Source organism: Cyprinodon tularosa, unplaced genomic scaffold, assembly GCF_016077235.1.
Source record: "Cyprinodon tularosa strain WSP-4 unplaced genomic scaffold, ASM1607723v1 ctg96, whole genome shotgun sequence".
In the NCBI taxonomy this organism is placed as follows: domain Eukaryota; kingdom Metazoa; phylum Chordata; class Actinopteri; order Cyprinodontiformes; family Cyprinodontidae; genus Cyprinodon; species Cyprinodon tularosa.
In genome coordinates, this window is record NW_024039740.1 from 1,123,695 (window position 1) to 1,141,036 (window position 17,342).

General features: G+C 35.4%; 1 protein-coding gene across 1 annotated transcript in view; it reads right to left on the minus strand.

Moving 5' to 3' along the window:
• The window catches only part of lrp1bb (low density lipoprotein receptor-related protein 1Bb), a 395,850-nt gene that overhangs the window by 221,537 nt on the left and 156,971 nt on the right, over positions 1-17,342 (minus strand). Inside the window, exons 4-6 of the mRNA XM_038275471.1 lie at positions 10,266-10,385; positions 9,685-9,813; positions 1,133-1,390 (exon numbers count right to left, since the gene is read on the minus strand). Coding sequence (XP_038131399.1) covers positions 1,133-1,390; positions 9,685-9,813; positions 10,266-10,385 — 507 coding nt within the window. The remainder of the gene's footprint in view (positions 1-1,132; positions 1,391-9,684; positions 9,814-10,265; positions 10,386-17,342) is intronic.

Here is a 17,342-nt window from a genome sequence, read left to right on the forward strand (position 1 = left end):
TAAAGAAGAGTTTAAAGTGACATTTTCTAAAATTATTTATGCCTCTCCAAAATGTAAAATCTGTATTCTAATCAAATTATACTGCACTTGTGAGCAACTTTAGATTTTACTCAGATTCCTGGAAAGAAATGCACATTAGCCATTATGTTCAACAACGGCCAACTCCATCTTCTAAGACACACATTAGTTTTAAACCTGTTTTTTAGAATGAATGACCATAAATAAATACTACATTATTATTACCTCAGAGTAATAATACCTCAGAGAAACTTATCTTGCAGGTAGAAATTTACCTTTTTGCAAATATATTGACTGATCTGATAAGTGTAATAAAACTGTTATTTAGAACCAAACTATATTTTTGCAGCACTGTTTTGATTGCAGCTTTATGTTCATTACAGTTTTCATTTATTGATTTCTTAATCTATTTACTTAATATTACTAGCTTTTTTAAATTGTGTATAGCACTTTGACCAACTAAGCTGCATCTTTAAGTTCTATACAATTAAACTGAGTTGAGTTGAAAAATGTCAAGCACTTTCCCTTAAATGACAGGCATTCAGTCTTAGGATTACTATTTTGGATATGATTTGAACAACATATCCAATCTGCTTAGAATTAAGCACGGCTACAGATAATTCTGAACCTGAAAATATTTCATCACATGCAGATACTTCAATTCTTACACTGTCAACAAAAATAAAATGCATAATTAGCTACATTCATGTGAATTACATTAAATGTTGATGTATACTTCCAATGATCTGTATGGAAAAGGATTTCTGAAGTGGCGATGCTTTGTCGCCTGCAGGCAGGAGTTAAAGCTGTAGGATGAAAGCGAATCCCAGAACTGCTTAGGCTAACCTGTCCTAAACTTGCAGATAATGAGGAGCTAGAGGAGCCTTGCAGGTAAGAGTGGGGAAGAAGAGAAAGTGGAAGCAAAAATAATATTCAGCTGATGTGTGAGAAGGCATTTTTATTGTGTACCACAGCTCAAAGAAAATGCAATTTTGTCCTTTTTTCATCTAAAGGAGAGAGAATGGTGAGTTAAATCAATCACTAAATTGGAAGCAAGAAAGGACTATCTAACAGTGAGAGCTGTGAACTAAAGAAAAAAAAAAAAGCAACCTACGCTGTATACTTCGCTGTGTTTTAATTTCCTGTTCTCCTGTAAATCTGCGCAGATTCCTTGTTCCGGCGCAGCGCAGTTGCCCAGAGGACTCAGTAGACAGTGCCCAGCATATCCTTTCCTGGCTGTGCTGGAAATCCAATGCCAGTGTTCCATTTACACTTAGGGACCTCAGGGGCTGAAGACCCGTTCCATTTAGATGGGTGACGACAATACGATGTGAGCCACCAATAAGAAGCACTGGATGACTGTCGCCAGGGTCTAAAACAAAAGGGGGAAAAAAAGAAACTTGTTTATTTATTGCAGGGGAACAGTTTTTGCTCAGAAGCTGCATCGGAAGACAAGCTTGTGTCTGTCTCTAAAATCATCACACAGATGCCTGGTTATTTTTCCACAGCCCAGTGGACTTTGATGGGCTTCAGTGACTTCGCTGTATCATAATAATCCTCTCGGAGAGCTGTGCAGTTTATGGATTTTATACGTAAAATATATAAAATACAGATTTTGATGTCTGATTAAGTAAAAGAAAATCTGCTTCTCAGGTGCTGTAAGCATGCCCATTGCTTTACTTAAGGTTAAAATTTGACTGGTTTAAAAAGCAGTTTTGTGATGGCAAATTCAAATCTGGCCTTTTGATTAATTTTTGTTTCATATTTACTGAAGATTTTTTCTTCTCGTGTCACTAAAAGTTTGTTTTGGGTTTTTCTCGTAATTTCTGACATCAGCTGCCGATGGTATCCTTGGTATAGCAGTTGAAGGCTGTTGCTTTGCACCACAGTTGTTTCTATTTTCCTCAGGACATTCTAAATGATTTAACTGGCCAATGTTTGTGCAATGACTCTGATTGATTTTTCCATCTTTTCTCAGCTTCACAGCTACTTGTTTTTCATCCACAGACAGCTTGCTGGTTTCCATTTAACTGTGCTGTCTGCACAGCCAAAAACCCAACAGAGTATACGACTATTTAATGTTTAAATAATTAGGGTAATAAAATACACCTAAACAAATCCAAAACAACAACAATTCGTAAACCTTAATCACATTTCTTAATACATAAGGCGAAGGAAAGTTTTCAGTTTTATCAAAAACAATCCTATATTTGACATTGTGCAAAAAGCCTATGAAAAAATATACATAAATAAAATAAATGTTGGTCTTTTGTCTCATGTTAATATCTTTTATCTCAAATTCAGAAGTTGTTGTTTGCAGGAAAATAAAGAAACAGCAGCACTATTCTGGAGGCATACTGACTAAATGAGCTTTATGATCAAGTTATAGAGTGATAACACACAATTTAATACTAAAACATTAGAACAATAACAGAACGATTGAATTTCAGGGGTAATTTTCCCAAATAAATAATTACATATGCAGCAGATACAACTTCAAGGTAAAACTAAATTCAATTTAGCAGTGAAAACATGGACATTTATAATACATTTAAGGCCAAAAATTGGGACTGTTAAACCCAAGGTCTGCCTAAGTGTTCTGGGAATTTGCAAATAAACCTAAGAGCTCAACATGCCCCAGTTATTGTGTTAAATGTCAAAGTTCATGGCAGTACAAGTAGGACATATGAAACTGTAAGACAGGCTTGCCATTGGAAGGTCTTTCTTGTATAAAAACAGAGAAAAACAAATGATAATGTCTGATCAAATTACATTTTCAAAAGAGCATGTATATAAAACAGAATACATTTTAAACAACTTGCAAAGATGAAGATAAAGAGAGATTTTTTTTAAGCCTAATGTTTCACTCCATGTTTAAAGAAATTCAAACTCAGCATATAAGCATAAACCCTGTAAGCACACTGTTACGTACAGAGGTGCAAATCATTTTGCTTGGTTTGCAGTCATATGACCTAGTTATATTAAAGTTTAAGCCAACCATAAGTCAGTCATTTAGAGCACAGGATGAATGTGACTCATTTCATCAGTAAATCTGGTCAAAACTAACCCAGTCAAATTTCAGACATTAACCTTGTTGAAATTTGGTTGCAGAAAAGTAGAACAGTGATGCATTAATACATTCAGGCAATTCTTATTGACCTGCTGCAATGATGCAAAGACTGAGAGACTGATAAAGTAATGCAAAAAAGGATTACTTAAACGTATCGCTCCTAATAGGGGTTCTACATTCTATCAAATCAACCAACTGCAGGGCCTTCAAAGAAACAAATAAGGAGCATGACATAATGTGGAACAAAAAATGTTGCATGAACAAAACTTGGGGAAGATCTACAACAATTAGCTATGCAAAGATGACATGTCTGATAGAATTGAACTGCCCCATTAAAATTCACAGTTGGTCATTTGAACATCATCTCCATATTTATTATGGTCCACATGCAAAAAACACGTTTGTACCACTACTTTGGTGATTTTTCACATGCAAATCCCTCTGCAACTAATATGAAGATCAGCTTTGCACCTGCTAGCATGTTTTAATACACACAAAACTTTTGGAGATTGGGGCCTTAATTTCTTCTCATTGGTGTGAAGACAGTTATAAAGAGCCAATGATGCAAATCAATAGCCCTGTGTGCTCTTTACTAGCAATGACTTCTGGGCTTGGCCATGATTAGAAACAGAAAGCCCAGCCTGCTACAGTAAAATCTAGTTGAATGGACACAGTTGTTTGTGCATGTATTTCCAATGTATTTGTTTAAAAAAGCCTGTGTTTTGCTTATGGTTAAAAAACAGCAATATTTTGTATGAAATATCTAGTTACAAATACATGTATGAGGTAGCTCCAACTGTGGATAAACAACTTTACAAGTTCCTCTTTGATTTAAAAATTGTATCAAATCCTTTCATACTGCTATAGAAAACATTTTTTTTCAAATATGAAAAAAATTATGTCTGTGCATTTAGCTGTTTATGATTATTTCATCACATGGTGTATGATTGCTGTAATTTATTATCAAGGTATATGAAAGAATTCAGACTCAGTAGGAGTAGCCATTCATTCTTTTTTTTTCAGGATTGAAGTGAGTGCTGATTTATTCTGTTCCTGCCTTTATAATTTACTTTACAAACTCGACTGTTGGAGATCCATAATTTGAAAACTAGCATGTATTCTTTTTTTCCTTTGTGTGTAGAAAATTTCTGATGTTTGTTAAAAATGAATATATAGTTCATTGGTAAATTTATGATTCAATCGACAGCCCATCTGGCAGACAAATCCTTATTTACTGTAAATCTCCCATCTTAAAAATGACAAAAAAATAAAAGGAAAAACTAATGAGACTCAGAAACCACAAGTAGGAAGAAACAACTTAGGTGGGAGTAGGTGGACTTTTTCCCCACCCTGAACCTCCTACAACAGAACATGGTGGTAAAAGGGAAATAAGCTGCTTTTATGGGTTTAATTGACCGTGCGGATTCTCTGACATCAGGTTCACCCTCTTAAAAAGGACCCTATTTATCCCAATCTCCCACACAAGTTCAAGTCAAGGGCTGCTCTCCTAATACACGCAATAAATCAGAATGTCGGGTCACATAACTGCTAGTGCATGACTCAGATGCAGTTTTTCTAAGATACGGGTACGCTCAGACATTTTGATGAAGGTCTGTTGAAATTTGCCATAATTTACCGTATATAGTATAGTATTTTCTCTTTAAAAAATACATGAATAAAGAGCAAAATGAAATGAATGGCAGCAGTTATACTCCTTTTTTCCAATTAATGTAGGCTTTGAACAGTATCTTGCAAAAGTAATTACACACCATTAAACAGTTTCTATAATTTTTTTCCTTTTATTACAATTACACATTTTAACATATTTAATTTTTTTTTGTGTGTAATATTCCAACTCCAAGTTGCCCAGATTTACAGTATGTAACAGCCTCAGTATTAAGGAATGTTCAATATTTTGCACATATAAGAATGTCAAAAGTATGGTGGGCATCTGTAGAACCATCTTTTTTGCAGAAACACCTTTTACTGAAATTATAACTGCAGGTTGCAGAAGAAAAACGTTTAGTGGTGAGTCATCACCAGGTTTACATATGAAGAGGCTGAAATGTTTCCCCATTCTTCTCTGCAAAGTAACTTAGTCTGATTGGACTAGTTCAGTGAATTTCAATTTTCCATTCTTGATGTAGATTTCCAGATAGATTTATGGCTAAGTTTTAGGTGAGATATTTATTGTTACTCTGGCTATATGTATAAGGTTGTGTTTCTGCTGGAAGATGCACTTCTACCCTTACCCTGTTTTTAAAACTCATTCATGGCCTTATGTCTGAATTATAACATACATCCCCCTAGTACAATGCTGCAACTGTGTTGATGGTCTACAAAGCTATATTTTGGATATTAGTTTTTTTTTTTATTCCAAACAGTTTTGCAGATGGAAAGAAAAAATCTGATTTGGACTCAACTGATCGGAGTACCTTGTGTTTTATGCTTAGTCTGCAACATTTCAAAAGCTGATTCTAAGGGTTATTTTTCTGTAGCAGATTTCTTCTTAGCACCAATCCTTCAGGGTAATACTTAAATCTTGAACTATTATATTATTTCGATCACAGGTGTTGCCAATCACACATTTATTTTTGTTTTCACAAACCACCACATCTTTTAGAGGAATTGTGCACTGCAAAAAATGGAACTCTAAATAAGTCATTTTTACTCAAATTAAGTGCATTTTTTCTTGAATTCAGGTGGTAAGTGAGACACTTTGCCAATGGAACAAGACAATTTACGCTTAAAATAAGAAAAAACAATTGCTTTGTCTTATTTCAAGTGTATATTATCTAATTATCTTATTTTAGGAGTAAAAATACTCATTCCATTGGCAAATCATCTTGTTTGCCTGCTCAAATTAAGGGTAAATACACTTAATTTAAGACATTTTTTACTTATTTCTAGATGTTTTTTGCAGTGTGTTAGAGTGAGAGACAAAAATATATATCTGAGCTGTAGATTCAATGTTATTCAGCCAGTCTATCGTGATACTCCCAGTGTTATCATGCCAATTTTGTAACTGCCTTCTCTAGATGATGGATTGAACAGCTTGGGGTGTATATTAACCTAATATAACCTTTATAAACTAACCAAGCTTTAAATATTGTCACAACGATATTCATAACTGTCTGAAGTTTACTCTTAATGATACTGTTCAGAAAATTTTGTTAACTTTGCATTATTGGTTAGTTCAGCTTCAAACTATATAATCTCTCCAGCCTGTCACCCTGTTTAGCTGTGACACAGCTTTAGATGGAAGCATTCGCTGCGCTGCTTTGTCCGTAACTGAATCTAAAGACAATAGACTTGTGCCAGTTTTTCTATGTTGTTTTTCTCCTATAGGTGTGGACTTATCTTTTACAATGACTAACTGTATTTGCCGTCTTTCATCCTTTTAACTTAAAAAAGCTCTGACCTCGACTTTCTTTTCTGGATAGAGACAGACATTATGCTATTTTGCATTAAATTCTTTAACATATAACGTGTTTTTCTTCTCCACTGTTGCTGCATGCATGCTCAGAGTGAGGGATTGCTGCATGTGGGGGTAAAGGACACAAAGCAAGCTAATGTCTATTGTTGTCTTAACTTATCTGTCTGCTTAATCTTTTTTTAATCTTTGCCTCTGTAAAGTGCCTTGAGATGACATCCATTGTCAATTAGCGACCTCAGAATGCAATCGCCTCATTTTTTTTTTTTTTTTTACCAATGGCTATCAATGTAAAGTGTTCGGAATATACTGGTGCTACAGATATTGCAGTTATATTTATGCAAAGAATTAGAGTTCTTTTGAACTTCATAACTCTGCATTCTATCATTCAAATGATCAGCTTTAAGCATATTTGTATAATGTAGCCCCACTGACAATGTATGAAAACAGACAAATGACAGGAAAATAAAGCAAATACATATAGATGACTAAACCAAATACTATTCAAAAGCCAAGAACAAACAAAATAGATAAATAATCAGTTTAAGGGAGAAAAAAAAGAGGCAACATTATACATGAGAAAGTTTTCTATCATATCAATAAAAAGATATACCTATGTGTGTGTTTTTCCTCTACAGGAGCTCGTTGCCATTCTACAGCAGGGGTAGTCAAAGCCATTGGCTGATTGCTGGTCCACTACATGTTTTAGATTTGTCCCTGTTTCTGCACATCTGATTTTAATGAATAGATAAATAATATGATTTTGCTAAACGGCAATCATCTAAATAAGGTGTGTTACAATCAGAGAAACATCAAAAAGCTGCAGAACACTGGACCCCTGAAGACTGGACTTGAGTCCCACTCACTGGAATGTTGCCAGCCATAGTCTGCTGACTGAGGGTAGAAGCATTTAGCCCAGTCAATGACCAATTACATCGCAGGAGGCGTGACTTGAAATACCCATAATGCAGCAGTGCTTCTGTGCAGGTACAATAGCAAGATGGTCAACGGCACTTTTGCAACTAAAATTTAGAATGTACTAAAGAGGACACCTTATAGTATATGCTCAGATTTCTTAGCCTTAAGTCGCAGAACTTGTTCGCTGGAGAGTTTCTTTGATGGCTTGACATGTTCTATGAATTACAAAATTACAAAATTAGAATCTTTACGTCCCATCCATAGTTACCTGATTTATTCTAACTTGATGACACTAAACCTCTTAGTGTTGTCTGCCACAAGCTCTTTACCAGACTGATACCCCATGTATATTTCATATCGGTCTGGCTGACCAGGCTAGGGACCATTAACAGTAATTAATCCTTATGGAAAGGATACGTTCCTGAGCACAGTAAGATAAAATTGATAAAAGCCTGCCACTGTGAAGGGCAGTAGGTAGAGCCTCACTCTGTCTAAACAGGCATGTCCTGGAGCTCAGATAAAACCTGCACTTAGAAACTGTAGAGAAATAATTGTTGAATATAAGGGGAGGTTCTTAAACAGTAAATAAATGATGCAACAGGAGATTAACATTAAGTACAGATATCTGGTCAGATTTATTTATCATCTCTCTGTCCTCAATAGGCTGTGCTAAATCTTATTCACCGGCAAATGTGACCAACAATCTTCACTTTTTGTCTTTATGCCACCTATATCTAACTTTTTCAATCTGGATTTAAGCTAAAAATCGGAATTGTCTCAATATCTCCTGTGGGAACATAGCCTTAGACACCAGAACCTTGGAAGGCTGGTTGAACTGGGCCTCCCAGTCCTCCAACTCTTTCGTGCCTTTAATGCCACTTTCCCATCTGCAACTAAGATATCCATAATCATCCACATTGAGATGAATGTGGTTGATCACCGTATAAAGTGATTGACTGAAAGGTTTTAGGAACCATCATTTACCAAAAGAGGTTATATAGGAGAAATGACCAGATCACTAATGAGCTCTCTGGTTAATGTAGTGTATTTTAACATCATGCTGGTGCTGTAAATACTAAATTGTGCATCAGATGTCTTACTCTGATTGGTGTAATGCCTAAAGCTAAGAGAAATCAGCTGGGGATGGTAAAGGTAGAAGAGTATTGACAAAAGTTTCTACAAGCTATTTTTCAAAGTTATTTTGCTGAATTGGCTTATGTTTCTTGGGGATCTGTTTAGGCCTTGACAAGAGGCTCGTCAATAAATATATTTAGTTTCCATTGAAAAAAGATTTACAACCAAAATTGAATAATACTTAGATTTACAATGCCCTAAGTCTAGATGAAAAACATTGGAGATATGCAAGAAAACCCCCAACAACCTTCACTTTAGTCTGAATCTAATGGGTGGATCAATATTAAATCAGGGAGAGAAAATTGTGTGCTACGGAGTTTTAACTTCAGTTCTTCTTTCAGCACAAATGTGATCTTCATATCCTGCTGTCCCTCATATTTTTTGCCTCTTGCTGTTCTATCACAGAATTATATTCATGAGCCATGCAGCTAAATGTAACCCCGTAGTTACGCTCCTACCACTATCATTCTGCTAAATTAATATTAATGCAGGTGAGCACTGGGTTCGGTTAAGTTTATGGGTAATCATATTTAGTTTATTTCTCACAGGACACAAGTCACAGTGATTAAAAGCTACTACAGTCACTTTATGCCCAACAAGGTGCTTTGGGCCTCCAGCTATTTTCAACCTATATGAACTATGCTTGCACTTTAAAAAATAAATTAAAAGCTTGAGGACTAATGTAAAACTGCACTACGCAATTATTTGACTTGGTCTTTTTAACTGGCTGATTATCACAGAAACATGGTCTCTTTCTTTAGCTCCTAATTTCAACAATTAGCAGATTCCTTTAGTTTCGAGGACACCGTTGTTAGTGGTCCAACAACAGCTATTAACATAAAATAGTTATCTTCTCCGAACAATACTGCAGACAGAACCCTCTTAAAAATCTCAAGCTCATTAATTTCATCATTATCCAAGCCTCACCAGATCTGCCCGTTCCCATGCGGGTGATGGATGTGGTCAATACTAAACCACATTCATCTTCCCCCAGTGTTTTTAACAAAGATCGAAGTCTTGATAAGCTGGAATTTCAGGCTGTTTATTAATAGAGGGAAACGTATGTGCTATGCAGATTACATTGTTTCATGTATGCAAGTGTGCTGCTCACCTTGTTTGGCTCTGCAAGATAACTTGTCAGGCTGCAGGATGTATCCCTCTGTGCAGCTGCATCTGTATGACCCGTAGGTGTTTGTGCAGGTTTGGCTGCATGCACCATACGTGGCACATTCATCATGATCTTATAGAAAAAAAGGAAGAGAGTCATTTGTAACAAATTAGGTGTTCTCAGACATGACCCAAATACATAAAGTAAAGCTAATGTAGCCTCTGTCTGGTACCTCAGCTATAATTACTTTTGTTACCAATAAGTCATTTTGGGGATTGCAATAGCCAATGCACTACTCATCCTCACATCTTCTCTAACTGGATCAAATCCAGGACTTCCAGTTACTTCGATACACTTCCTCCACTGACATAATCATGTTATTCAGTAAAGTCCCCATATCTTTCATGGAAATATGGCTTCTGGCATGTAGATATGTGCATGAGCATGTATATATGCAAAGCCATCACTGATGATAGTTGAGTGTCATCTAACCTGCTACTCCTCCTTATTCAACCAAAATAAGTCCAAAAGAGAGCAAAAAGCTCCACAATATAAATGCTCCTATCAGCTATACAGAATCGTACCTCTGCAGCTTGTCCCATCCTCACCGACCTCAAACCCATCGGCGCAGAAACAGAAGGTACCGTTTCTCGTCATGACACAGCCATAGCGGCACCGTAGCTCGTGGCAGGCTGACAGAAGCTCTGTAATTGGAGACAAAAAAAAGGAAAACCTTGCTTATAAGTATAAAAAGAAATTTACTTTTCTTCATAGAAAATTTACTTTTTTTCTTTTCTTTCATCTAGAATCTTTTATTGTCATGTATCCAAAACATGCAAGCCTAACACAGTACTAATTTAGTATCTTCATTAACAAATGAAACCAAAGCAATTCTGTTATTTAAAAATTTTGTTTATTTCTACAAAATGTTTTATTAAAACATACTGTATATTGTGTTAGTGTTTTTTTATGTTAAATAGTATCAACTGAAAAAAAATATATAAAAAAAATAGGACTTTACATAAAATAACACAAACGCACATTCTGATCTAACTATAGGTAATTTTAAATTGATCTTTATTGATCTCACATTGGAGAAATTTACCTCTGCATTTAACCCATCCCCTTGGGGAGCAGTGGGCTGCCATTGTGCGGCGCCCGGGGAGCAGTGTGGGGTTAAGGGTCTTGCTCAGAGAACCAGAGTGGCAGACTGTGGGTGTGGGGAAAATAGGATTCCAAGCTCTATGCCCCAATCATTATGAATGGGGCTGAATGGGCAGCTCAGAGCACAGTTTTCAGCCCTAAACCTGACAATAACCCTAAAACTATTCATTACCAGTGCATAACCCAAACCTTAAACTTAACCATTGGTAAAATTGCTCATGAGAACCAGCAAATATCCTCACTTTATAACTGGTCCTCGATTTAATGGTGAAATAGATATGTATAGATATAGGCACTACTACATAATCTGTAGAGTTAGTGAAGAGATAAATAATTTACAATGCTTAAGGACCCAAAGAGAAGATTACACACTTCCTTACTAACACCAGCAGAAAGCATCACTATCTGTTAGTCCACTGTGGGTTTTTTTTTGTGTTCTAAACTCAGGTATAAACTCAGTGAAGTCTTAGAGCACTTCATGCTTCACTTTGCTGATAAGATTTAAGATAGGCTTTGAGATGCTGCAGATTGGCCTAAACTTTTATAGAAACTGTGAAGGATTGTGTAAAAGAACATAATAGACACTGGATTTATCAATATAGAGAATGTGAGGACTCAATTTTTATTCTAAAATTGAACTTGGGATTTTCAGTATATGTAAGCCTTAATCATAATGAACAGAATTGAACATTTGAAACATATCATTCAACCTATGATTAATCTATGCCATCTATTAGTGTAATCTAATTACTACATTTATATTATAAACTTATATAATAGTTTTTATGCAAATGTTTAGTATGGAATCAATAAAGTTAGAAAAGAAATAAGTCCAGAAATGTCAGCCCTATTGAATGTTCAACAGTTCTGTCAATGAAGAGGAAGAAAGTTTTTATAATTCCAAAGTGTAGGCTTCATAACTTCTATTAATGTGTCAATCAGCTGTCTGAGCCCTGCGGGGGCCATAATTAAGACTTTTTTTTTTACTAACACTGCTGTGTCAAATCCTCATCTGACAAACTGAATGACAGTGTAAGAGTCTGTAGGCATTGCTAACATTTTCATTTCATGTGTACTTTAAGAATACTGTAATTGGGGGATAATGCTCTGCAAACACAAGAACATCTAATTTTGGAATGATTAATATTTAACTGAACAAATCAATAAATTAACCAAAAGAACAAATCAGACTCAAAATAAAGGTCTGACAACACAAAGCCAGCTGAACTTTCATTAATGTCATCATACAGCTCAGCAGAGACAGCTGCATATCAATTTGTCTGTGGTCTTTCCGGTTGCTCTATGTAAAGAAATTAATGAAATATCACATCAGTAAACCCGAGCATTTCTTGACAGGGTGCAGTTACATTCAGAATGGTAGGAGGAAAATGTGATAATAGACTTAGTCATCATTACGCTGTTATTATTTTACAATTTATTCTTAACCGTTGAATTGTGTGAAGCTGGAGGATATTTGAAACACTGTGTCATTAGTTGTCACTTTTTCACAATGGGCTATACTTCTTGGCTAAGTACTACATGAAGATTGATGGTGTGGTGTTTGGAGTATTAAGTCTCAGCACAGTAACAAATTGGTCTCTACTGAGACCAATTTGTTGACTTACAACAAAAAACTGTTTAATAGCCCCCAATGAAATGGGGAGCTGACAAAAGAGCAAAATTCCTTAAATCCAATGGCTTCTGGGTAGGGTGAAACCCTTTAATTATTATAAGAAAACAGTACATTGTGAACATATAAATAATCAAGCCAAGATGACATTATCTTTATCATTGGCATCCCCTAGTAAAGACGTGTACAGAGGCATCAGAAATAATTGCTTGTTATGGAGACTACCGGTTCTCTCTTATGCTGTGTTCATACAGCTGGTCATGGTGCTTAATTTCCATTTGTTTCTGAAATCCGGTATTTTTGGTGTGTTTGTTCATACCAGTAACAAAATATGTCTGTTAGCAGTGGAAATGACAAAAATCCTGTTTGAATAATTTGCCCAGGGAAGAAAAACTGTTTATATCTTGTCTTTTTAATCAAAAATCTGTCAATTGGGTAATAAGTCTTTAGTAATTCTGAAACATCATTCTTATTTGTATTCATTATCGAATTATAGAAGCTGTATATGGTCTATTCCTTTATCCTCTGACATGAGAGCTGGCTTGAAGCTTGTTTGCTTGGCTGGGTCTTTCCCGTTTGGGGCCACTTGTAAAGCTAGTTAACAGTTACCTAATGTATATCAGTTATTTTATTTTATTTTTTTTGGAAATCTGCTTTTGTCTCCTTGAACCCAGTCGGCCTCAGCAGATGGCTGCTGACAATGAGCCTGGTTCTGCTGGATGCTTTTTCCTGTTAAAAGGGATTTTTTTTTCTCACTGATGCTGTAAGCAGGCTTGTTGTGATGGATTGTTATCACTGAGTCAATGCAATTAGCTGGTTTTCCTTAGATAGACATTTTTGAACCTACCTAACTGTATCATCCCAATTAATTGTACCGGTAAAGTGTCTTGAGGTGACATGTGAATCGGTGTTATATAACTAAACTGAATTGAATATAACAGCATGACTAGATTAAAGAACCCTCTTTTATATCCCCTACATATACATTTTAATATATGTTTAAGCTTACAGCACTTCTTTAACGATAAAGAACCTTTGAAGTATCTGAACAGCAAATCACTGAATTTCCAATTTGGACAGGTGTAATGTACCGAAAACGTCTTTTGAAAATTAAGAATGGTGATGATTGTGATGAACTAAGAACTAAGACAAGAGATTTAGCACTCACCACTTTTTTTATACATTACCTATTTTTCATTGATACTCTAAAGCTGTTTTCCCACTTAAATTAGTGGGTTAACGTGGGTTTTTGAAACCCAGGTGGACCCGCTAACAACAGGCTTTTGGCTCCTCCCTTTTTTGGCAAAAAAGCCGGGACTAACCCCCGCTGGTGAAGCTGTGTTGCTTCTACCCCACTACTGCGGTGTGTCTGGTGACACCATCATGCTGGCTTAGCGCTGATGATGTAATCAGTCCGACAGAAATCAGGAAAGTTAACAATGAAGATCATCATGGAAGGGAGGGCTATTGGCAACTTCAGGTAAGTACAGTAGCAATTTTGGTAGCCATTCCTGACTTCTGAAGATAAACACATATGTAACAAAGAAAGTTCAAATTTCAAGGTTACATTTTGTATATAATAAAGTTTCAGAAACATTTCTTTTATTTAGAATAATAATTCTATATTTTGTAAATTTCATCAAAAAAATGTAGAACTGATAAATGTACAAAAATGAAAGTTTTGTTTTTTTACATAATACTGAGTGTAAGATTGTGCTATACCAATACTGAAACAAAAAGCATTTATTGGGTGTGTGGATATAAATGTGGATGTAGCTATATAATGTGGAAAAACATCACTGTGTGCGAACTGCTTTAAATAGGACCCGGAAGAAACAGCAGGGAGGAAAGCTCTGTGTACTTTGTCTGCAGAGCTGCCACTGAAGTTTTGATGGACACCGAGTTGAATGTGAAATGACAGAGCTTTCATTTCTGGTGCAAATGTTTCTTCGGAAAGATTGAGAGCAAGAAAAACACAGAAATACTAAAATGTAAATGCCCAGTAACCTTTCAAATACAATGGCCGGAGAGGCTGGTTTGACATTTATGTATTAATAGTTCCCCTCTGCTATTGTGGTGAAAAGATTTTTCTGGCAGGAAATACCAAAAAATCCAATGTACTTAAAAGAGAATGTTAAGATAAGTTATAAGTATGAGTGTTATGCTGCAGGAACATACATAAATACTTGCAATAGTCATGTAATGCATCTTTTGAATAAATAAACACCTTCAAAGAGTGTAACCATCCAGAGGAAATTTTTAACATTACTTTATTTCAAAATAATAAGTTCACTTTTGCACACTGATCCTACTTAGTTGCACTAGGGTTGTGTGATTATATTCTTGAGGTAAAGCAACAAAAAACACAAGTTTTTTATTATTTAAAGCAATATATACGTCTAGGTCTTAATAAACCTGATATTTGAATATTGCATACATGCTAATATATATGTATATTGCTGTCTTTTTCTATTTTGTTGTTATGAATGTCCCACTATTTTAAACAAATTACCTGTTTATTAACATGAATAATGGAAGATTTTGAGTCATAGCTCTGCATGTCACCACAATTGAGCATAAGTAAAAATAGAAACCTGTTTATAGCTAGGGTACTCCTGCTGTGCAGTGCATGCTATCAGTAGCATGTAAACAAGCCTTCAACAGTTTTCAAAAGGTCTTAAGACTTATTAGCTATTAAGAGCTTGTTCATGTTTTAAACATTACTTGGTTTTAGTTTTGTAGTCTGGGGTTCTGTTTTTCCCTAACAGATAAAGGTGCATCCAACATCAAATCAAACTAAAAATAGGTTTAAAAAGTCTATGCAGACAGAGTTTTATTAATTTTTTTTCCTGTCATTTCAGTGGGATAGAAAGACCAATTTTTTTTTGTTGAGTTTTTGACATTTGATTCCCAATGTGCTAATTGGTTCTTGATTCATGTTTTTTTTTAATTATTATTACTTAAAACCTTTGAATGATAAATAATACCAGTCTTTAATCTGAACAAAAAACATGCAGACTTTACACAGAAAGTCTAGAAAGGCAAAATCTAAAATATGAAACGAGTGTCAAACTGAGCCAAGCACCTTAGGTACAGTACCGGTAGTTTATTTGATTAAAATACAAATTAAAAGCCAATAAAGAAAAAAAAGACAAACAAGAAATGTGACTGGAGTGAATGAAGTGGTTAAGACTCTGCTTTTAAAATAAAAAGTAACCACTCTGTTTACTTGCTGTGAAAATCTAACTAGACCCAAGCGAATTATTATAGAACTTATAAACATTCAACATAACTCTTACTTGTGCAAACTGTGTGGCACCACAGACCTTTACATATATATCATGGGTGTATCGGGTGGGGACATCTGTTATCTGTACATAAACACTATGGTGCTTTTACACACCACTATCATGACATAAAATCAAAGGGTTGACGGTTAAAGCCCAGCTCCGGCATTCAGTCTTGTTGTGTCCTTGGGCAAGACACTTTACCCACATTGCCTAGTGATGCTAATGTTTTTCAGCAGAAGCTCCAATGCAGCTCACTGCATTATCATTAAACTTCACAATTTTCAATGTAAAAATATTTGAAAGTACTGCAATTTGTATGCATTTAACAGAAAAATGTTTTATAACTTTCACAAAAAAATTACAACATCAAATTTAACTTTGCCTCATGACTACAGTTGGTCTGAAATTAACATGTAGATACATTGATAATTGTTGTCTGGATGGTTTAATTGTTCTCTAGAACTAAAAATAATAACAACAAAGTGTTTTATTGGCCATTAAAAAAAAAAAAAAGAAATTCAAGCAGTCTTCCAGGTTGCAGCAATCAGTCACTCAATAGATGGGATAAAAATACAGCAGTTTTGAGGTTGGTGATCAATGTTTGTTTCTGACATTATACAGCTCTTGAATAGGTGTTTATTTGGAAGAGGCTGGTACTGTAGCTACCTGATCTGTACAATGTTATATTGTTATTTGCAGTACAGTTCGATTAACATCAGTTCACCATCGATATGCATCACACACTGAAAGTAGGGCACCAAAGACCAGTGCACTAAAAGACCAGGCAAGTGAGTCCTCTTTTTTAATATTAAAGATCATTTAAAGTTATCACAATCACAAAATCTTTAAATAAAAGTTTGGAGGCCTTATTATTGCAGAACAAAAATATTGACTGAAGAAAGAGTTGGACTTTTCTCCGGTCTCTCCAATGGTTAACCCCCACCCCACCTGCCAGTGGTCTCGATTATACCTCATACTTCTTAGGAAAAGTCAGCAAGAATCTGCTGCAGGAAAGAGAAGTAACAGGAGGGAGCGGAAGGAGTTGATGAATAGAAAATGGCCTGGTGACAGGGTTCTTGAAAAACCTTGCATCTAGTTAATTTATATTAAATCATGACTTAACACATATGCCTGAGTACTTTTTAGAACTAATTTGGGATGTAAGTTTCTTACAAATTCAGGTATAGACTATACCCTCTCTACCACCTCTCCCACTTTGCATGTGTGCAGTGACTTATTAAGAGAAAAAGTACAAACTTTTGGAGTTTGTTGTAGACTATTCACAGTGCTTCAGTACATGAGCGCAAAAGCAGAGATAAAACCGTCTTTCATCCAACATCTACATATACCACTTATTTGCCACGAACACTGGCTTTTCTGATACTTTCCGAGCACAGTCTTGTAATCCATGAACACAGATTGTCAAACAAAGCACACAATTTAGTAAAGCAGGAGCACCTATTTCCACTAGCTTTGTTTTTTTTTTTTACATGCTGATACTTGCCAGGCTTTTCTGAGCCAAAAGGTGAAGCTCATGATTTAGCAGTCAACACAAAAAGGAAGAAGATGCTGAATTT